At 52.2% G+C, this 21,014-nt stretch overlaps 2 protein-coding genes across 8 annotated transcripts in view; one reads left to right on the top strand and one right to left on the bottom strand.

Annotated features, from left to right (window-relative positions):
- LOC129509485 (core histone macro-H2A.2) overlaps nucleotides 1–12,915 on the top strand; it is a 48,635-nt gene extending 35,720 nt beyond the window's left edge. Inside the window, exons 4-9 of the mRNA XM_055325043.1 lie at nucleotides 972–1,169; nucleotides 2,243–2,353; nucleotides 3,812–3,911; nucleotides 8,359–8,448; nucleotides 10,389–10,563; nucleotides 12,386–12,915. Of these exons, the coding sequence (XP_055181018.1) occupies nucleotides 972–1,169; nucleotides 2,243–2,353; nucleotides 3,812–3,911; nucleotides 8,359–8,448; nucleotides 10,389–10,563; nucleotides 12,386–12,551 (840 nt within the window). The 3' untranslated portion in view covers nucleotides 12,552–12,915. The remainder of the gene's footprint in view (nucleotides 1–971; nucleotides 1,170–2,242; nucleotides 2,354–3,811; nucleotides 3,912–8,358; nucleotides 8,449–10,388; nucleotides 10,564–12,385) is intronic.
- AIFM2 (apoptosis inducing factor mitochondria associated 2) overlaps nucleotides 12,603–21,014 on the bottom strand; it is a 17,974-nt gene continuing 9,562 nt past the window's right edge. For 6 of the 7 annotated variants that reach the window (XM_055325036.1, XM_055325039.1, XM_055325042.1 and 3 more), the window contains exons 5-10: nucleotides 20,372–20,464; nucleotides 17,634–17,742; nucleotides 16,628–16,780; nucleotides 15,212–15,412; nucleotides 14,520–14,693; nucleotides 12,603–12,826 (exon numbers count right to left, since the gene is read on the bottom strand). In XM_055325036.1, the coding sequence (XP_055181011.1) occupies nucleotides 14,542–14,693; nucleotides 15,212–15,412; nucleotides 16,628–16,780; nucleotides 17,634–17,742; nucleotides 20,372–20,464 (708 nt within the window). In that variant the 3' untranslated portion in view covers nucleotides 12,603–12,826; nucleotides 14,520–14,541. Of the gene's footprint in view, nucleotides 13,436–14,519; nucleotides 14,694–15,211; nucleotides 15,413–16,627; nucleotides 16,781–17,633; nucleotides 17,743–20,371; nucleotides 20,465–21,014 lie in introns of all 7 variants that reach the window. The other variant, XM_055325037.1, reaches the window with a different exon arrangement.

Raw genomic sequence — 21,014 nt, 5'->3', positions numbered from 1 at the left:
GGACTAAAATTTCTAAAGATACAATAAAAACTAATTGCTGAACAGCCCCGGTGGCCCAGTGGTTCAGTGCCACCTTCAGCCCAGGGCGTGATCCTGGAGACCCAGGATCGAGTCCCGTGTCGGGCTCCCTGCATGGAGCCTGCTTCTCCCTCTGCCTTTGTCTCTGCCTCTCTCTCTCTCTGTGTCTCTCATGAATAAATAAATAAAATCTTTAAAAAAAAAAAAAAACTAATTGCTAGACAAATGTTAAAAAACAAAAACAAAAATTTTAAAAAACAAAACATGCAATCCCAAACCAAAATGTTTTGCTATTTGATCCAATAGGTAATACAATACCTCTGTCAGTTTGCAAGGACTCTTCCTTGCAATTTCTGTATTTCTCTTGTCTTGGACAGTCACTAACTATCCGTGGATCAGCCTTGGATGCAGCCTTGGATCATACTTGGAGAACCCACACTGCTTCGGGGTGTGCAGACTAGACTAACGTAGTAGTACGTCGATTATTCACAAAATGAACATTAATGGAGAGCCGCATTGGTCAAACATATTTTACTGATGGGATGTGTGATCAAAAGAGTGTGGAGACCACTGGTCTGTTGCTAACTGGGGCTAGCCTTAGTGTTGACCTTTGAACCCAGTTTCATCAAGCTGTACTCCCCACTTGTGTAGCTCTTTATCCTCTGTTATGTCCGGAATTCCACAGCCCTGGAAACATCCCCGGCCTCAGCCTCTATACCCCTTCATCGTGCCTCTCTTGTTTTGCTTTCTGTATGAGGCCGTGGGATGCCTGGATACCTACAGAGACACGCTCTACCAGGGAAACAGGAAAGCCAATTAAACCACCCATCATGCAGTGTCTTTGGGAAAGCAAAGACCAGACTTAACACTTGTTTTGCCATCAGTTTGAACTGTAGTTAAGTCCAGAACCAGCAAGCTCTTTGCTGCCTTAGCTCATGCGTTTCTCTCTTTAGCTGCTTAAAGGAGTGACCATCGCCAGTGGAGGTGTCCTGCCCAGAATTCACCCCGAACTGCTGGCCAAAAAGCGAGGGACCAAAGGGAAGTCGGAGGCTATCCTCTCCCCTCCCCCTGAGAAAAGGGGAAGGAAGGCGGCATCAGGCAAGAAGGGAGGCAAGAAATCTAAGGCTGCCAAACCACGGACATCCAAAAAGGTGAGCCCAGGTTGCCTGTGTGAGCCAGGGACTCAGACAACAGAAAGTTGAAAGATCAGAAGATGAGGTTGTGGCCAGCATTGCTGATGAGCTGGGGACTCTGTGCGCTGGGAAAAAATGGCAAAGGACCTCTGGGACGAGAGCTTAAATCACCCAGCAGAGTCTACTAGAGGTTTCCAAACCCAAAACACGAGTGGTCTTCATGTTTCCAGAGGCTTCCACTGCCCCCATCAAAATCTTAGGTGAGAGATGATAGCCTGGAGCCCTTCTTCATTTCTCTTGAGAGCTCCACATTGCACACAAAAACATTTCTGTCTCCCACAGACTGTGTGTCTCCCACAGATGGTCACTGGGTTCAGCCAGTGGGTTGTGGATAGCCCGATGTGCTAAGTAGCTGTAGCTCGGAGATGCCATTTGCAGAGGAGTACTTTCATATGCTGCCCAGTACAATAACCACTAGCCACATGTGGCTTTTTAATTTGAATTCATTAAAACTAAATCAGATTAACTACTAAGTTCATTGGTTACATCACCCCCATTTCAAGGGCTCAAGAGGCATAGGACATTTCCATGATCACAGAAAGTTCTATCAGACAGCGCTGCTTTGGAGGTTGTCAAATGCCCCTTCTACAGACCTCTGTGATAACACAAAAGATTTACAAGAGTTCACTCCACTTCCTTTGGGTCCCAAGGAAATTCTGGGGAGAAGGGAGGTTGAATGGTAGGCTAAGAATAACCCCTCTTGGTTCTGATGCTTGCCATCATAAGCTGCGGGCTTTGCAAAAAAAAAAAAAAAAAAAAAAAAAAAAACAAGAATAACGTACCCGTGTCCAGGTCTGAGTGAGGAATACAGGTACCTGTGAGCCTCTTTAACACTCTTTATTTGGGGTGGCACACCTTTATTTCCCTCGTGTTGCTGTGCCTTGCTTCCCTCCATCGAGAAGAGCAGAACTTAACACCTAACCACTTCCTTTCACATCCAAGGTGGTGGTAGCCGTAGGAAGAACTTAATAAAGCCACTTTGGGCTTTTTCTGGATTATTTTCCATCTCTCCTTCTGATTTCTACCAACAGTCCAAACCAAAGGACAGCGATAAAGAAGGAACTTCAAATTCCACCTCTGAAGATGGGCCAGGGGATGGATTCACCATTCTGTCTTCTAAGAGCCTTGTTCTAGGGCAGAAGGTAATAAAGACAATTGTGATGTGCTGTGGTAAAAACACTATTGCATTTTTACAACCTACTGTTTGCGAGCAATGATGCTTCCTTCTTCCCTTGCTCCCCTAATACAACTCTCACCCGGGTCTTGAATTATTCATGTTTAGACTAAAGAGCTATGACAGTGTCTACGTTGTGAGAATCAACAAGCTCTTTAGTGCCAAGAATTATTCATGCTGACATCGATCAGACAAAGGTAGGCATAGAGAACCTTCCTGGTCAGGTGATAGAATGGCATCATTGCCAGGAACACCCTGTACACCCCTCATTCCTGGGCCCACCCAAAACATCCTTAGCTAACTTTCTCAAACAGCCCTGGGAGGCCAGCCTGCCATGGTTCTTCGATGTGATTTATCAAAGAAAGAAAAATAGAAATATATGTTTCCTGAACATCTCCAGTGTTAGAAATGAATTATTTGCCAATAACTCAGTCTACTTGCCTTTCTAGACTGCAGAAAGAAAACAAGCAGGGCTTTACATCTGAACAGCCTGCAGCAGGCCAGACAGACATGCAAATAATTCATTCCCGCTAGCATAAAGTTTACAGAACAATTCATCTACCACATTAAATGGGGCTGAAGTAAGACATTCAGAGAAGCAGTCAGTGAATCGCATCCTTGGTAGCTGAGCATTTGCAGCCTGGTAACAGGATACACCTCTACTGAAGCAATCGGGAAGCGTGTTACAGAAGCGTATGCATGGGGCCGGCTCCTAATTTTTCACTGACGAAAAGCATGTTCCCCAAGGGGCTGGCCACAGTTGCATGACGATTAGCTTTTTCTCCCTTACCTAGGGGAAGGTGACTGTCGAGCTCACAGGGGAGACGATGCAAAATGCCCTGCATTCCGCTCAGCTGTGAGCATGCAGGGCAGCATTTCACAGGTGTAGCTCCAAGAATGTGATCCCCAATATGCAAGGTGGCCCAACGTAGGTAGGTCGGAATCCAGGAGCCCATCACTTATCCTGAGTGAGGTCCATCGGCCACACGTCCCTGCCACCAGAGGTCTGTGCTACTCTGGGAAGAATGTAGGGTGCTGAGGGGAGGGTGGAGGGCCAGCCTGGTTTCCCTAGTAGGAGCCGCTCTGACCGTATGTCACCCCACACCGAGGCCCCCCGGATTGGGAGATGGAAACGTAGCTCTAGAGAAGGGAAGAAGAGGGGAGGGCCCATTCCTGCTCCTGGAAGAAGAGGCTGGTTGGTTGCGTGCTGCTGGCATCATGGTGGACATCAAATCCACTGAGCTCAGAAGAGCCCACTGAAGCCCAAACAACAGGCAAACTTGAGATGGTTGCTCTATACCACAAGCCTTTATGTGGACATTCGCTATCAATAATTGAGAGAATTAGCAGATGTGAGGTAAAATGTGAAGCTTTTTAATTGGATTTGCTCTTTCCCAACCCTCTCCATCTTTCCTCCCTGACGCAGCTGTCCCTGACACAGAGTGACATCAGCCATATTGGCTCCATGAGAGTGGAGGGCATTGTCCACCCCACCACAGCCGAAATTGACCTCAAGGAAGATATAGGTAAGGTCCTGAGACAGGTAGGGTGCCAGAGAGTGGCCCACTGTTTGGGCAAGTTCTCCTGAAGTTGGTCATTGTCACAGAGATTCTCTGCTTGGGGGACCATGTCACACTCTGTATGTCACCAAACAGCATTACTAGAAAACAACTGATTTCATTTCTAATCTGCACATATTTCCAAAATGTTTATTGAAGGATTATATAAAAACAGATCATTAGTGCACATCTTGATAACTTTTCCTCTAAGTGAACACAGCTGTGTAACGGGCACCTTGATGACGAAGCAGAACCTCACCGGCGCCCCAGAATGCCCTCTTCCTGCCCCATCCCAGTCCCCAATCCCTCCAAGCATAACCCCTGTCCTGTCTCCTCCCAGCACAGATGGCTGTCCTCTGGGATTTTATATAAATGACATCATGCAGTGCGTCTTCTTAGGTGTCTTTTGCTTAACTTTGTAAAATCCACCCCCAGCGTTGGGCGTGACTGTCGTCCGTTCCTCTTCTTGGCCATGTGGTATCCCACTGTAGGAATATATGGCAGTGTGCTGACCCTTCCACCGCTGATGGCGTTCACAGAATTTCTAGGTTGGGCCAGAAGGAGTAGTGCTGCTGTAACCGTCACTGTACATTTTCGGGGTAAACCTCCATGTTTATTTTGAGCTTAAAAATTAAGAACGCCTTTGGTGAAAAGGAAATGGACATCTGGGTGAAGTTGTCTGTAAAGCTCTGCACTGAGTCACTTTACGGGGGGGCGGGGTGCCACCTGTCCCACGGGGGTGGAGGGAGCTGGTCCGGGCTAGCTAGGTGGAAGTATTGGGGAGCATAAGCTATGGAGGGCACTAGACACAATAGCACACTAGAGGGGCACCATCCTATCCATTTTTTTTACAAGACGGAAGTGCCTTAAACTCTCATCGCAAAAGTAAAGCGAGCAAAGAAAGGGCCTTGTCCCTGGGATGCTGGGCTTGCTTCTGAGGTAAGGGAGATGCTAGTAGCTCAGCCTCGGCTGGCAGCACCGGGCCCCCCCCCCCCCCACGGTTTCCTCTGTGGCATCAGAGGCCTCTTGCATCAGGAAAGCAATCAAGATGTGTTTTCATTTTTGTTTTAAGTGGTGATAAGGTAGAAAGAACACAGGTATTGGAGCAAAAACTCAGGCTCAGATCCCAGCAGTGGGGCTTCTGGAGTCGGGATGGGTCTGTGTCTGGATTTTAGACATCACCTCTGAGCTGTGTGACTTGGGGCAGGTTTCTTAAGCTCTCTGAACCTCAGTTCCCTCCCCTGTGAGGACAGCAATAGCACCTGTGTCTTAGCGGTGCTGTGAAGACTAAGTAGGGTAACACACGGATGAGGCTTAGTGCTGAGCACAGGCCCGCTGTGATCACAACCTGAGCCAAAATCAAGAGGCAGATGCCTAACAGACTGCACCACCCAGGCGCCCCTCTGATTTATTTCTTTTTGAAAGCATTGTGTGCTACTACAGAAGAGTTCGAGCGTGCACAGAAATAGCAGAAGAGGGACACCTGGATGGCTCAGTGGTTGAACGTCTGTCTTTGGCTCAGGTCATGATCCTGGGGTCTGGGATCGAGTCCTGCATCAGGCTCCCCATAGGGAGCCTGCTTCTCCCTCTACCTGTGTCTCTGCCTCTCTCTGTGTGTCTTTCATGAATAAATAAATAATAAATCTTGAAAAGAAAAAAGAAATAGCAGAGGAGCATGACGAAACCCTACACATTCTGTTGCAAGCTTATCAACCCATGACGGAGTCCTCTTCAGTGCCACCCTGCCCACAGTCCTCCAGACCTCACACCATCATATCTGTGGATATTTCAGAATGATAAGGGCTAGTTTTTGGCAGCATCACCACAATACCATTATCACAACTGGAATAAGTCATGTCATCAAATACCAGTCACTATTCAAATTTCAGTCATGTCATAAATATAATTTTTTTTAATGTATTTGATTCAGGATCCAAAGAAGTCCACACCCTGCAACTGGTTGATAAGTCTCTTAGAACCCAGAGGTTCCTCTTTCATATCTTTCCCTCCTTTCTCTCTCTGTCTCTCTGTCTCTCTCTCTCTCTCTCTCTCTCTCTCTCTCTTCAATTCATTTTGTTAAGGAAGCTGGGCCGTTTAGCTGTAGGGTTTCCCAAGTCTGGATTTCATTGACTGCCTCCTCCTGATTCCATTAAACACGTTTCTCCTCTGTTTTTCTTATAAATTGGTAGTTGGATCGAGAGTCTTAATGAGATTCAAGGCTCAAAAAGTTTTGGCAAGACTCCCTGGTCAGCGATGGAATGTTCTCCCATTAGGAGGCACATGATGCCCGGTTGTCTCTCACTGACGCTCCTTGTCTGAGTTTGTTTGTTAGGGGTGGTGTGAGGTGGGGGCTGTACCCTAATTCTAGCCCTCCTTCCTTTCTTCACTGGAATGCTTCCACAGAGACAAACTCCCTTCATCAACACTCCAGGTTGCTTTATTCTTGGAAGTCTTCAGGGAAGAGTGTGGGCGCACCTTGCCTTCCACACGCTCCCACCTGGCCCCTTACACCTGCTTCCCTGCTTCTCCACGTGAATGGGGCTGCTGGCTGCGGCTCCTGGCCTTCTCCAGGCTTCTGTGACCCAGCAGATCAGCACTGGCCAGGAGCCTGAGGGCCAGAAAGAAGACTTTCTTTTTTAAGATTTTATTTGTTTATTCATGAGAGACACAGAAAGAGGCAGAGACACAGGCAGAGGGAGAAGCAGGCTCCATGCAGGGAGCTCGATGCGGAACTTGATCCCGGGACCCCAGGATCACACCCTGAGCCGAAGGCAGCTGCTCAACCACTGAGCCACCTGGGTGCCCCCAGAAAAGAGACTTGAAGGCCCGAGATTACCATTTCCAAATCATGTCACTGAACCCAAGCACATTCGTGAAGAAATTCCCTCCCATTCCCACCCCCAGGGAAGATTGACTGCTAATAGACGGGGTCCACAATCACCTGCAGGACGTCCTGTGGCTCTCCAAATACACTAAAGTGTCCCAGGGGGGAGGGAGAAGCTCCTTACCCAGGTCCCAGGGAAGCCCTTGAGCTGAATAATAACCACCACCATAATAGCTATGAAGAGGGAGACTGGTCCCAGGTAGCCAGATCACCACATTCATTAGAAGATGAAAGCACTTGGGGAGAGAGACCTCATCCTGCACCCGAGAGCAGCAGCCATCTAGTATAGACAAGATGCCCGTATGTCGCTCAGAGGCATGAGGACCCCCGGTGCGCAGACATGGGGTCCCTGTTGGCCAGAGACGGAGTCCCGCCATCCCCTGGGGGCTCCACTTGGGCCTCTGTAGAAGCACAACCCTGAAATCTCAAGTAGAGAATTGTCATGACATCAGAGACTCAAGGGATCTCCCATCAGGAAGGTCCTTAGAGTTTAGCCTCTCAAATTTGCATTTTTCCATTGAAAACCAAGGCCAGGGTTGGAGGAACACCATCGCACGCTGCCCTGGGCCTGTGTGTGTCCTCTGACCCCAAGACTTTCCACACATAGTTGGTGAGCTGGGCATAGGACCTTAGGGCTCTCCACCCAGAGGGTCCTGCTGAGTCGTGTGTCACCTCGGGCCTAGGACCAGGCTCAGGACCTGGTGACAAGAGGCAGGTTGCAGGGTCTGTGAGCAGTCACTGCCTTCAAATCACCCAGACACTGAATTTAACCAACCCCTTGTGGGGACTTAACTCAGAGATGAGAACACTGGAGCCCCAATTTTTTTTTTAAGTTCACCTTTAATACACAGCATAGGAAATGACGTAGGCAGTGGTATTACAACTGCGCCGTATGGTGACAGATGGTAGCTACCCTGGTGGTGAGCACAGCGTAGTGTGTAGAGCACAGCATAGCGTTGTCCGATCACTATGTTGTACACCTGAACCTAATGTAACACTGTGTGTCAACTGTACTTGGATTTTTAAAAATCACCTTTAGGACTCATGTCCTGAGACTGCTTATGACCAAATCACTCCCTGAAAAGGTCCTTTAAAAGAGTTTGCTATAGGGGCACCTGAGTGGCTCAGTCTGTTAAGTGTTTGACTCTGGTCATAATCTCAGGGTTGTGGGATCGAGCCCCACGTCAGGGTCTGCGCTCAGTAAGGAGTCTACTTGAGATTCTCTCTCCTTCTCCCTCTGCCCCTTCCCCTGTGTGTGCTCACTCTCTCTCTTCCTCTCTCCCTCTCTCTCTCAAATAAATAAATAAAATATTTAGGGGAAAAAAGGAGTTTGCTAGAATCCAAGTCCTGCGGGACAGAAGCCCAGAGACCCCTGCGGGCAGTGACCAGGGGCAGCAAGGGTTCCAATTGCAAAATGTGACTCCTCCTTCCCATGTGTGGGTTTGTCTGTGGCCTATGAAAACTGTGTGAAGCAGTGTAACTAGTGACTCTGGAAAGGACCACGGCAATGGCTTCTCCTGTTCTCCACAGGGAAGGCCTTGGAAAAGGCGGGCGGCAAAGAGTTCTTGGAAACAGTAAAGGAGCTTCGCAAATCCCAAGGCCCTTTGGAAGTTGCTGAAGGTAGGTGTGGCGGTGGGCCGTGTTCCCAGCACAGCCTCGGCACCGTCCCCGCCAGCGTCAGCCGCTTCACGCACCATCATTGTGCCAAGCAAGATACACCACGGCCAATGAGTTAACTTGAGCAGGCCTGTGTAGACCACTCAACACACTCTGGGGACGACCAAGTGTCTGGATAGTTGTCAGTTTGCATCAAGTCACCCAGAGATGAAGCAACTGGGTTAGCTTCCACTCATCATGTTGTCCTACCATCACCACCATGAGTCTAGAGCTCTTCTGGGTGTCTCCCGAAAACACCCCTCTCTCCTCCCCGGCCCCTGGTGACCCCCAGCCCTCCTTCCGCCTCTGTAGATGTGCCTGTCCAGGACATGGCACGTGAACAGGATCATAGGCTCTGTGACCTTTGCTGTCTGGCTTCCCTCACTTCATATAATCTTCTCAAGGTCCACCCGTACCAGAGCATGCATTAGTGCTTTGTTCCTTTTTTGTGGTTGAATAATATTCTGTTTTGTTTATCCATTCATCAGTTGGGTTGTTTCCCGACTGCTGCACGTCTGGCTGTTGCAAATCGAGTGGCTGTGAACATTGGTGCACAAAGTTGTGTTACAAACAGTCCCTAGGGCAGCCCGGGTGGCTTCAGTTCAGGGCGTGATCCCAGAGACCCAGGATCGAGTCCCACGTCGGGCTCCCTGCATGGAGCCTGCTTCTCCCTCTGCCTGTGTCTCTGCCTCTCTCTCTCTCTCTCTGTCTCGCATGAATAAATAAATAAAATCTTAAAAAAAAAAAAAAAACACAGTCCCTAGTGGCCTCAGGCTTCCCAAACTGCCCAGGCCCCCAGAGCGAGGCCAGGACCCCTGCCACAGCCGGTTCCTTGAGGGTCACGGAACCCCAGCTCGGCGAGGGTGGCTTGGGGGAAGCAGGGTTCACCGGAGAACAGCAAGGGGCTCAGACCAAAGTGCTCGGGTGGGCCTGGGGGAGTAGATAGGAGTCTGAACTGGGACAAGGAGACAAGGCTGGCGTAACTAAACTGCACAGCCCATTTTGAACCCCCGCTCCCACCGGGGGCTCCTTGGGTAGGGAGGGGTGACCAGAAGACAGTCCCTGACCCTGGGGATGTGCAACCAAGTAGTGCAGCGCTTTGCCATCTACAGAGGACCCTCACCCACACGTGCACACAGGCGCTGTGCCAGACCCACCGAGCCAGGACCCTGGGGGCCCCCCGGGTGGGGGCGGCGGGGCCCGTGTGTCCACCTGTTGAAAGCTGTCCTATCCTTTTCCTATCCCTGCTGTAACGAGTCACAGTGTTACGAACACTACAGTTGGCAGGACTGGCTCCTCCCTTCCTCCCTCCCAGCTTCTGGGCTGTGCCGCTCCCTGGCTCTGTGCTCACATTGCCTTCTCCTACCCTTAGCCTTCCTACCCGCCCCCCTCTCACCCCGCTCAGAAGGACCCAGGTGATTCCATTGAGGGCACACCCAGATCACCCAGGGTGATCTCCCCGTCTCACAATCCTTCACTAAAACACCTCCGCCAAGTCCCGTTTGCTATGTGAGGTAAGGCTCCCGGGTCCCAGGGATCTGGACGGAGTCCCCAGGGATCTGGGGTCCTCCCGGGTCCCAGGGATCTGGACGAGGGCCATTCCTCAGCTGCCAGAGATGATTCTGACGGGTCCCCTTCACTGGGAACCATGGTCAGCAGGTGACAGCCACGTGCCACCACATGAGCCTTGAACGCGCACCTGTCCAAAGCCGGTGCCCACTGCCCAAAGCAATCCCGACAGGGTTCCTGCTCTTTGCCGGGCGTCTGGTCCCATCAGAAGCACAGGACCGTGCCCCGCTTCCCCATTCACAGCATCCGGGGGGCCTCCACGAGGTTCGGCCTGTAACCCCCGGCGGGAGACACAGGTGTAGGAAGTAACCCGCAGTGTTTCTCTCCTGTCCCAGCCGCTGTCAGCCAATCCAGCGGACTTGCAGCCAAATTTGTCATCCACTGTCACATCCCTCAGTGGGGCTCCGACAAATGTGAAGAACAGCTGGAAGAGACCATCAAAAACTGCCTGTCGGCGGCGGAGGACAAAAAGCTCAAGTCTGTGGCATTCCCACCATTCCCCAGCGGCAGGTAAGATGCGCTTCTTTGGGTGGCCGGGGAGGCGGGGGGCTCTTCCCCAGCCCGCTCCCTCGGGCCTGCTTCTCTCCTGCGTATTCACAGCCAGGCTGGCCCTTCCAGGAGACGCGACCCAGGGCTGCCGGCGCAGCCAAGCAAGGTTGACCAGGCTGCCAGCCAGTTAAGCATCTGGTTCTTGATCCCAGCTCAGGTCGCCATCTCAGGGTCGGTCATGAGTTCAAGCCTCACGTTGGGCTCCAGGCTAGTGGAGGAGACTACTCAAGAGAAAAGGAAATACCAGGCTCAAAGGCCTTGCACCTTGAAGTGTAGCCCGTGGACCAGCCGTGGTGACCCCTCTGTGTTAGGATGTCAGAGCTTGGCCTCTCAGACTGCACCCCAGAACTACCGCCTCAGAATCCCCAGGGGGCTCGTGTGGGGCTCGGGTGATGGGGAGGGGAGCCTGGAGGCTGAGCCCGACAGACCACCCAGAGGAGCGACAGGTTCTTGCCAAAGGTCTGTTTTGGGAGTCAGAAGTGTCTGTTCTAATGGTCACAGACCCCAGCGGGGTGCGGGAACAGCAGCAGGTAGGCAATGAGGTTACCTGTCCTCACAGGTAGCCTGTCTTCTCACATCACACTCGTCGTCGAAGCAAGCTATTGCTTCAATTTTGAACACCCTCTCTCTTAAGAGATGCCCCTCTGGGGGATCCCCAGGTGGCTCAGTGGTTTGGCGCTGCCTTCGGCCCAGGGTGTAATCCTGGAGACCCGGGATCGAGTCCCACGTCGGGCTCCCTGCATGGAACCTGCTTCTCCCTCCGCCTGTATCTCTGCCTCTCTCTCTCTGTCTCTCATGAATAAATAAAATCTTAAAAGAGATGCCCCTCTGTAACGTAGATGGGAGTCACATACTAGAGCCATTCTGTTACGGTCGGGTCACAGGAAGGCTGAGGGAGAAATCGTGAGGCCTGGCCTCCTGCCATAACCCCACCTCAACCTGAGCAAGCAGCACCGGGTCTCCACGGCCGGGCCCAGAGGCACGGTGGGCTGAAGCCCTCGCGTAGCCGGGCCCACGTGTTGTGACGTCCTGAGCTGGGGCGCTACATCCGAGTGAGAATCCCTGTCAGGCAGGCTCATCCCGCACCCGCCTGAGGGGGCTTCGTGGCTGACCCCCAAATGTCTAGGATGGCTGTGTCCCCGGAGGCTAATGCCATGGCCCAGCCTGGAGGCCACCTCCATCTCAGCTTGGTGCTTGGGGCCCTGCCCAGAGTCCCCCATACTCGAGTTACACCTGCATGTCCACACAGGCTAGTGAGAGGGAACTAGTGAGTGCAGAAGAGTTAAGAAATGTACTTTCGAGCACATATGTGTGCCCTTTCACAAGCAACCTGACAATGCACGGTGGTTTTGAGGGAGCTAATAAAACCTAGCTGTGCTTTTTTGAATACCAGGTATTTCAAATGCTGAGTTGGTAGTGGTTTTAAAGCCCGCCTCGACTTGGGGCAGGTGACATCGACTCACCCAAGCATGAGGCACTGCTCGCAGGCCAGCTCTCTGACTTTGCTGAACGCTTTGTGCCATGCTGAGTCAGCGTGGCTCTTGTAAAGTGGGGCCAGCGTCTCCTGCCCGCCCCCTCCCAGGCTGTTCCTCTGACTAGGGTCAAAGGAGATGATGTACGTGGCCCAGCCTGCACACAGCGAGACCCCATGAGTTGGAAACAAAAGGCGTGGTGCCAAGATAAGTAGGCATCGCATTGACCCCTACCCCAGGCTGAGGGCAAAGTGATCCCACGGGTCCTGGGAACCAAAGTGACATCAGCTCTTTTTTTTCCTCTGGCACAGAAACTGCTTCCCCAAACAGACGGCAGCCCAGGTGACCCTCAAAGCCATCTCGGCCCACTTTGACGATTCGAGCACATCCTCACTGAAGAATGTCTACTTCCTGCTCTTTGACAGCGAGAGCATCGGCATCTACGTGCAGGAGATGGCCAAGCTCGATGCCAAGTAGCCACCCCCTGCCCGGCCGCGCTTGCCGACGGGAATCGGAGAAGGATCGAAGTCACAGGAGTGGGGGTTTATTTTTTAAAAGGAGAGAGGAAGGGTGACAGCAGGGGAGCCGAGGGCAGCTGGCAGGGCAGCGGGTCACGGAGGCCGCCGGCGCAGGTCCTGCCCACGGAAGGAGCCCTCTGCATTTTATATTCTCGTTTCAGAGCCTCAGTCTGTAATTACCCAGGTCTCCACAAGGGGTTTCTTTCCATGTGTTTTCTTCCTGTTGTTTTAGAACTTTTTAAAAAAAAAGAAACAGACTTCGTTTTAGATTTATAGCATTGACTTTTACACACACACAAAAAAAATCCTTTCGAAATTCTTAATACCTTGTTTCTCCTTCTTGCGAGGGAAGAGGGCGTAAAAGTGACTTGGGCTTTGTTGGCTGTCTGTGTTCAGTGGTGGAGAGAAGAAACCGAGAAAGGTGTCTCACTGGTGCTTTCCTTTCCTGTTTTACTGCCCCCACCCCTACCCCATGGCATCTGTATCTACCCCTAAAAAGATTTCACTTCAGGCTTTTGTTTTGTTTTGTTTTTTTTAAAGAAAAAGAAAATGAAAGGAAAAAAAAAAAAACCCAGAAGATCCAGTGTCTTTCTTACAATATAGTCTTTTATTGCAACATTTTCCTCAGTTTGGAGAACTGTGTCCCCATGGATGGACGCTTGTAAAACGTTACAAACAGAACAATGGGCTGAGCCTCCCACCCTGCTAGGCCCCAAGGTCAGACAGCACGGAATGGCCTGCGCCTCTCAGGTGGCAGCAGGTCCTATTTCCAGAAGGGGAGCCTGGTTGGCCTTGGTCCACAGGAAGGGAGTCCTGGGTGAGGCCTCCAGTGGGGCAGCCATCCTATGGGGGAGAGGCACAGGTCTCACGTAGGCCCAGGGAACAAATGGAACCAACCTGGGCCACAACCCAGACAGCAGCTCAGAGAGGCTGGTGTCCCCAGGACTCTGGCCACGTGCCCAGGGGCCATCATCAAAGGTGAGCAGGGCCTGCATTTACTCAGACGAAATCACCAACCACTTCCACTACGAGGTTTAAGCTGTCTTCCAAAACAGACTCCCTCTGATTGAGGTGCTCTCCCGGATAGAGGAGTCGCTTATGTACCTTCACACGGCCAGAGGCAGGCATTGCTGCACGAAGAGCTTCACCTGCTGAGCCCGCTCTGCTCCCTCAATGGGAGCCCAATGGCAACCCCCCCAAGGGTCACGTTAGCTCAGCTGCCTCTCCTGAACATCTCCAGCGGCTGGTAGGCCAGGCTGCAGGCTTAACCTGATAGCTTTGTAAAACCTCACTGTCTGTTAGGACGGGCTAACTGGGCGGGGAGTTTACCTAACTCTTTCTTCTTAAATGTAACCTGTGGTGTATTAATCAGGACCTAGAAATGGAAATACAGAAAGCATCCTGAACATGAAAGACTGGAGGGACTAACAGTTTGAAATCAGGCTCCACCTAACACCTGGGTGTTGCAGAATGCATGGGCTTCCCCACCCATGACGTGATGGGAGAGGCTTGGGGTGCAGGTCATCTCTGCCCCAGCTCCCCGTCTTTAGCTGGTCTCACCATGCAGGCTCCCCCTCCTGCCCTGACAGGACACCAGCCACCAGGAGACCCTGCCCTCTCCTGCTCTCCTGAATGCCAACACGTGTGCACACACACGCACACGTGCACACGCATGAGGACCCTGGGGGAGAGAAGGCGGGCTATTCCCTCCCCAGCAGGCAGACCTCGCCAAACCCAGAAAGAATCCTCTAGAGGGGGTCATTGTGCAATGGCTCTCTCCCTCTCCCAGTTTTGGTTTTCTGCAAGTTGTGTTTCTGATCAGTACATCCCTGGCTGGCATCTCAGTCCAGGAAGAGGACGTTTGCCCTTGGGCATTCCTCAGGCGGGGCCCACCTGTCAAGCAATCTCAGTGCACTAGAGGCAGTACCTGTCTCCCGCCCAGCTCCGCTTCAAGGTGGAGACTGTCGCATGGTCTTCCAGCTGGAGGAGACGAACAGGTCCCGGCTCTTGGCCAGCCGCACCATGAGCCGCCCCACATAGAAGCCACTGATCTGGCCCACGCCGTCATTTCTCCCCATGGCCAGGAGGAATGTCAGTGCACCTGTGGAGCAGACACATGTGCACAAACCAGACTCCCGCTCCCCACTCGTGGGCCTACAATTCCCTGAGCACAAACTCACCCGGGACCTTTGGTCTGAGGACAGGGAAACGCTTAAGACTTTTAGGAAGATGGGTGAGTCCCTGATTTATTTTTAAAGAGTTCCAGAGGGGGATCCCCAGGTGCTCAGCAGTTTGGTGCCTGCCTTCGGCCCAGGGCGTGATCCTGGAGGCTCGGGATCGAGTCCCACATCGGGCTCCCTGCATGGAGCCTGCTTCTCCCTCTGCCTGTGTCTCTGCCTCTGTGTGTGTGTGTGTGTGTGTGTGTGTGTGTGTGTGTGTGTCTCATGAATAAATAAAATTTTTTTTTAAAATTAAAAATAAAATAAAGAGTTCCAGAGGGATATTTTCCATCACCAGCTCTGAGAGCTTGTTCTCGCGGCCACTCATCTTAGAGCCCCCAAATGCTTCGCCATGTCTAACCCAGCTCTCTTAAAACAGAAGTACAAGGGGCTTCCTTACCTGGCTTATAGGCCTTGAGGGGCCTCTGTTTCCTGGAGTTGACAATGTTGGTCACGGCGACGCTGGCATGGAGGCCGGCGTGATAGGCCATTTTGGGCTCCTTCACGTCCGCACAGTCGCCAATGGCGTAGATGTGACTGTAGCCCTCCACCTGGAGGTACTCGTTCACTCTCAGAGCGCCATTGCTGGCCAGGTGACCATCTGTCGGGCAAAGCCAACCCTGAAATCCTGTTAAGTGGCCACTGGAACATGGAGAAGATGACCCTCTGGTGTTGGCTGAACCATCTTCCAAAAGCATATCCTCAAGGGCCAAACATCCCACCTAATTTATTTCTGCCTGAAGTCCCCACCTCCGAACTCTTACTGCAAAGTTAAGGTTACTGTTCCGGGACGGAAACTGGTCAGAAAGACAGCATGTGCCACTCTATACGATGTGTATGACTCTGTAAGTTACCTCCATCAACAATGATTAACTTAACAATGACTAGGTTGTAACTTAGCCAAGTCTTGAATTTCCCTTTGAACATGGATCAGATGTTTTATTTGGGGGGGGGGGGGATCAGATTTTTTAAATAAGGCAGGGCTCTAGTAAATAATAAACTTTTCTTTTTAAGGGACTTAAAGGAATTATTTTTTAAAATATAACATTAAGACAAGTGGGTATAAAATTCTGGGATCTCCGTCCATTACAAGCACTCACTCCCAGCCCCACGCATGGCCTGGACTAGCCTCCTCCTCCTGGGATTGGCCAGTTCTTTCAGGCAGGACCCAAACAGGAGCTCCATGTCCTGGAAGGAGCTCCATGTCCAGGAAGGGTGCTATGGAGAAAATGACGGGGACCTGGGGACACACCAATCATGGGGAGTGAGGAAGAGTCACAGAGTCTCCAGCTCATGCTAGGCGGTGGGGGGAAGCATGACTCCACCTCCGGCAGCCTCCACTTAGTTGACTTCCATATTGAACTTGAGGCCACGTTATTTCCTCTCCTCCCCAAGTGGTCATTCCAAGCTCAGTGGCCATACGTTTGGATCAGGGTCTGGGGAGAACAGCACACCTGTGACTGAAATTCCTGGGCCTGACCCCAGGCATTTTCTCCCTTCCGTGTTCAAAGAAAGTGAACCAATGGATCCTTCCTTCGCTCTGAAACCTGTTCCCCGCTCTCACCACGAGGGGGCGGGCTCCGATTTTGAAAGACTGGTCACCTGGGCCACCCTAGGCTAAATCATGGCCACAGGGAGGAAGGCACTGCAAGAGTGGACCCAGACCTGAATTTAAAGCTTGATGTCACCATTCAGAAGAGCCCTGAGCTGCTGGGAGTGGGGGAGGAAGGCAGGGCGATGCTGATTCCTGGGGAAGAGGCCCACAGCCTGCAGAGGCCGGAGGGTGAGGAAGCAGCCTGGGTAGTGGGCCACTTACCAAATGCACTGTGGTAGGCAGAGCTGTTGACTTTAATGCCGTTGCAGACGATCACCAAGTTGGTGGCCACCTCCGTGCCTTTGTCCGTGTGCACTTGGATGCGCTCTCGATACTCGTTAAGAGGCAGGTCCTCCAGGTTGCTCACCCGCTCACCTGTCAGGTGAGATCCGTGAGCAGGAGGCCATCAGGGTGTGGGCCCCACTAAGTGACCGTTCTGCTCCTGCTTCCTCCCTGCCCCCTGCCAGTCCACCCTGCTGCCCCAAGAAGCACGATGTGGACATCCAGCCACAACAGAGGATCCAAAGGGAGGAAAGTTCCCAGAAGCAGTGCGGGAAAGTGAAGCTGAGTTTCCCAAGAAGTTCTGGGAAAAGCTATTTGAGGACAACATCAGCCAAACCTCCCACAATGTCAGCCACACTGTCCTAACCAGGCACACCACTGACCAAGGTGAAAGCAAGAAAGGTCCAGAAGCTGGCCAATACTCTACGTTCTACGATACTCTTCCCCCAGTCTCAAAGTAAAGGTGGTTGCAGTACCGCACAGCCAGGTACAAGGAGACCAAGAGCCAGGAGGGGTCTGTCGAGAGCAGAAATGTCACCCCTCCCTGTGAAAACCGCAGGGGCTGAGCCCCATGAAGTTTGGTGGTCACAGCACTGGGTTAGGGCCTCAGTCTTCAAACAAGCTGGGAGGTGCTCTCCCCTCCTGCTCTCAACAAAGGTCACACTCCTCACTCATCACCCTCTGAATACAAAAGTACCCACTCTGTCTACCACAATCCCTTTAGGTGATTTTTTAAATCATTCAGCAAAGGGGCACCACCTCCACTGTGTCCAAAGCAACAGCCAGCACAGTGCTGCCTGCATGGCGTGGGCATCCTGTGAGTACCAGTCCAGCTGGAAAGTGGGGCTCAGCTGCTCAACCCCAAGACACAGAGGGCCCTCCAGCTGGGACAGTGGGAAGCCTCTGGGAGGGAGAGGGGCAGGGCGGGAAGGGAGCCTGCACGCACTCAGCAGCAGCTGCACGCCTTTCTGAAGCAGGATCTCCTTCGCTTCCTGCCGGACACAGGGCAGGAGCTCCTTGTCGGCAAGGGCCACTTGGGAGTGGATGAGAGTGACCTGGACAAACGACCACAGGGCAGAGAAGGAGAGGCTTAGAAACACATGAGTCTGTCTCCCTTCGCTCCTCCCCAGGTCAGCGAGGTCCCAGAGAAGTAATCCGCCCAATGCCGGAACCAGGTAACGCCAGCTGGGCTGGAGCCCACATCTAGTCTGAGACTCTTTCAATTCTTTTTTTTTTCTTTTTAATTTATGATAGTCAGAGAGAGAGAGAGAGAGAGAGAGAGAGAGGCAGAGACATAGGCAGAGGGAGAAGCAGGCTCCATGCACCGGGAGCCCGACGTGGGATTCGATCCCAGGTCTCCAGGATCGCGCCCTGGGCCAAAGGCAGGCGCCAAACCGTTGTGCCACCCAGAGATCCCCTGAGACTCTTTCAGAAAGCACCAGGGCTCCACACCCTCCACACCCCACCCCAGAGCCATGTGGAAATTCTTTTAAAGCGTCCTTGGGGGGATCCCTGGGTGGCGCAGCGGTTTGGCGCCTGCCTTTGGCCCAGGGCGCGATCCTGGAGACCCGGGATCGAATCCCACATCGGGCTCCCGGTTCATGGAGCCTGCTTCTCCCTCTGCCTATGTCTCTGCCTCTCTCTCTTTCTCTCTCTGTGACTATCATAAATAAATAAAATAAATAAATAAAAAAAAAATAAAGCGTCCTTGGGCACCAATAATTGTAGTCTCTAAATTTTTTTTTTTTTTTTTTTTTTTTATTTATGATAGTCACAGAGAGAGGGAGAGAGGCAGAGACATAGGCAGAGGGAGAAGCAGGCTCCATGCACCGGGAGCCTGATGTGGGATTCGATCCCGGGTCTCCAGGATCGCGCCCTGGGCCAAAGGCAGGCGCCAATCCGCTGCGCCACCCAGGGATCCCTAATTGTAGTCTCTATATAAGCCATTGACACTCCAGCTGTAAATCAGGCTGACGTTTACATTAAAGTTGGTTCTAAAACTGGCTCTTCCAGGCACGTCTACTTGCTATCTGACAGGCAAGCACAGGGAAGCAGGGGGCAGCCTGGAATGACGTTCAAAGCTTGGGCTTTACAGTCAGACTCCCTGAGTTGAAGTGTCATCTCAGATACTCACTCGGACACCTCCCAAAGAGTCCGTCAAAAAGGGATCCAGTCTCACTCACAGGAAATTTGTGATGATGGACTGAGAAAACATGTACAGGGGCGCCTGGGTGGCTCAGTGGTTGAGCGTCTGCCACTGGCTCAGGTCGTGATCCTGGGTCTTGGGATCGAGCCCCACCTTGGGATCCCTGCTCAGTGGGGAGTCTTCTTCTCCCTCTGCCCCTGCCCCTCCCTCTACCACCCGCGCCTATGCACGCATGCTCTCTCTCTTAATAAAATCTTAAAAAAAAAAAGAAAGAAAACATGTACAAAGTACATAACTCAGCACATACTGAGTCCTTCATAAAGGGTGGACACCATTACTGGGATCTGTTCACCAATCATAAACATGTGGAAGTCATACTGAGTTACTTACTACTTCAGACTGGTCTTTGCCCCATAAATCAAACTTTAAAAACTTTTATATCCATCACGCATAATAATTTCCAATAATTTGTCAGAGAACAGCCATATAATTAAATTAGCCCGTGCTGATCTTACTTTTCACAACCGACCTGCCTTTCTCTGGGAGAAAAGCACGAGCCACAGGGTTCACGGGGCTCTCGGGAGCTGGTCTGGCATCAGCTGCAAGCGAGCTCTTGCCTCAAGGACCCATATCCCCACTCATCACGCAGCCCTCAGCTGAGCCTCCACAACCTGTGAGGACAGTCTCTTTCTCTCCAGAGTTCCAGGCAGGTTCTCCCTCCCTCCATCATTAAAAGGGAGCAGGGTCACCCTGCCATGGGTGCTGGCCAGTCCTTCCCCAGCACGGGCATTGAGGGGCCTGCTCTGTTGGCACCCATGTGGCCACGCAGGGCAAGGGCGACAATCTCCTGACGACCAAATAGCTGCTGCTTCCCCCAGACCAAACGCCAACTGCAGGTGTCTTTGACCAGGCCAGCTACCAGCAAAAAGAGGGAGTCAAGCTTTTCTTTCTTTTCTTTCTTTCTTTCTTTCTTTCTTTCTTTCTTTCTTTCTTTCTCTCTCTCTCTCTCTTCCTTCCTTCCTTCCTTCCTTCCTTCCTTCCTTCCTTTTTCTTTCTTTCTTTCTTTCTTTCTTTCTTTCTTTCTTTCTTTCTTTCAAGATTTTATTTATTTATTCATGAGAGAAACAGAGAGAGAGAGGAAGAGACAGGCAGAGGGAGAAGCAGGCTCCCTATGGGGAGCCCAATGGGGACTTGATCCCAGGACCCCGGGATCACGCCCTGAGCCAAAGGCAGACGCTCAACCACTGAGCCACCAGGGTGCCCCAGCCTACGTTTCTATCTCAAGGGGTGGGAACACCACGGGGACACGAGAGCTCACCTTCCGCAAGGCAGCTCTCCCAGGCTCAGTGCCCCTGGTGGGACCGGAGTGCAGGACCCCTCACTGAATGTGGACACAGCCTGGCTCTCTGGGAAAAACCACCGGCAGAACAGAGGACATTTGGGGACTCCCCATGGCAGAGCCGGGCCAATCCCCGTACTCCCTAGATGACACAGAGACGCCGGGCTCTGGGAGCCCAAAGTTAAGGCCACATGCCCACCTCTTTCTCGGGGAATTCGGTCTTAACCTCCGCTGCCATCTCCACGCCGGCAGAGCCGCCTCCCACCACCACCACCGACTGTGAGCGCTGGACCTGGGGTGGAAAGAAGCAGAAACACACCCTTAGCCCCAGCGTGCCCGGGGCTCAGTGAGGGTGCCGGCTCCTTGGCCAAAGAGGAGAAGAGAACCCTTCCCAAATCTGGGTCCAGATGGGCTTCCTTGGGGCCGGGTCGTTCTGGGCATCTCCCTGCATCTTCTCACTCGGGCCTCGCTTAGCCCCGAGAGCTGCCACTCAGGTGACCCCAGCCCAGGTCTGTCTGGGTTCATGGCCAGGATCCTCACCTCTGCACTCACATCTGTTCATGATGGTGCAAGAGGTTCTCCAGGCTTCTCAGAAGCTTGGCAGAGAGGGCAGAACCCGGCTGTGGTCCCGCGGTAGCACTGGCTGGGGGATCCTTCTCGGGGGCTCTACTCCCCATCTTTCAGTGGGGCCAGACCCTGGCCACCTCTTGGTGAAAACCGCCTGAGATCATGGATTCAAGCCTGCTCTCTAAAACACAGAGCCTTGTGCACACAAGACTCCAAGAGACCTAAGTCGGGGATACAGAGCAGTCACTACGTGAGGTCTGGGGTGCTCCCAGCCA

This window comes from Nyctereutes procyonoides, unplaced genomic scaffold (genome assembly GCF_905146905.1).
Source record: "Nyctereutes procyonoides isolate TBG_1078 unplaced genomic scaffold, NYPRO_anot_genome, whole genome shotgun sequence".
Taxonomy (NCBI): Eukaryota; Metazoa; Chordata; class Mammalia; order Carnivora; family Canidae; genus Nyctereutes; species Nyctereutes procyonoides.
Note: the sequence above shows the minus strand (reverse complement) of the source record. Positions and strands in the feature narration are given on the sequence as shown.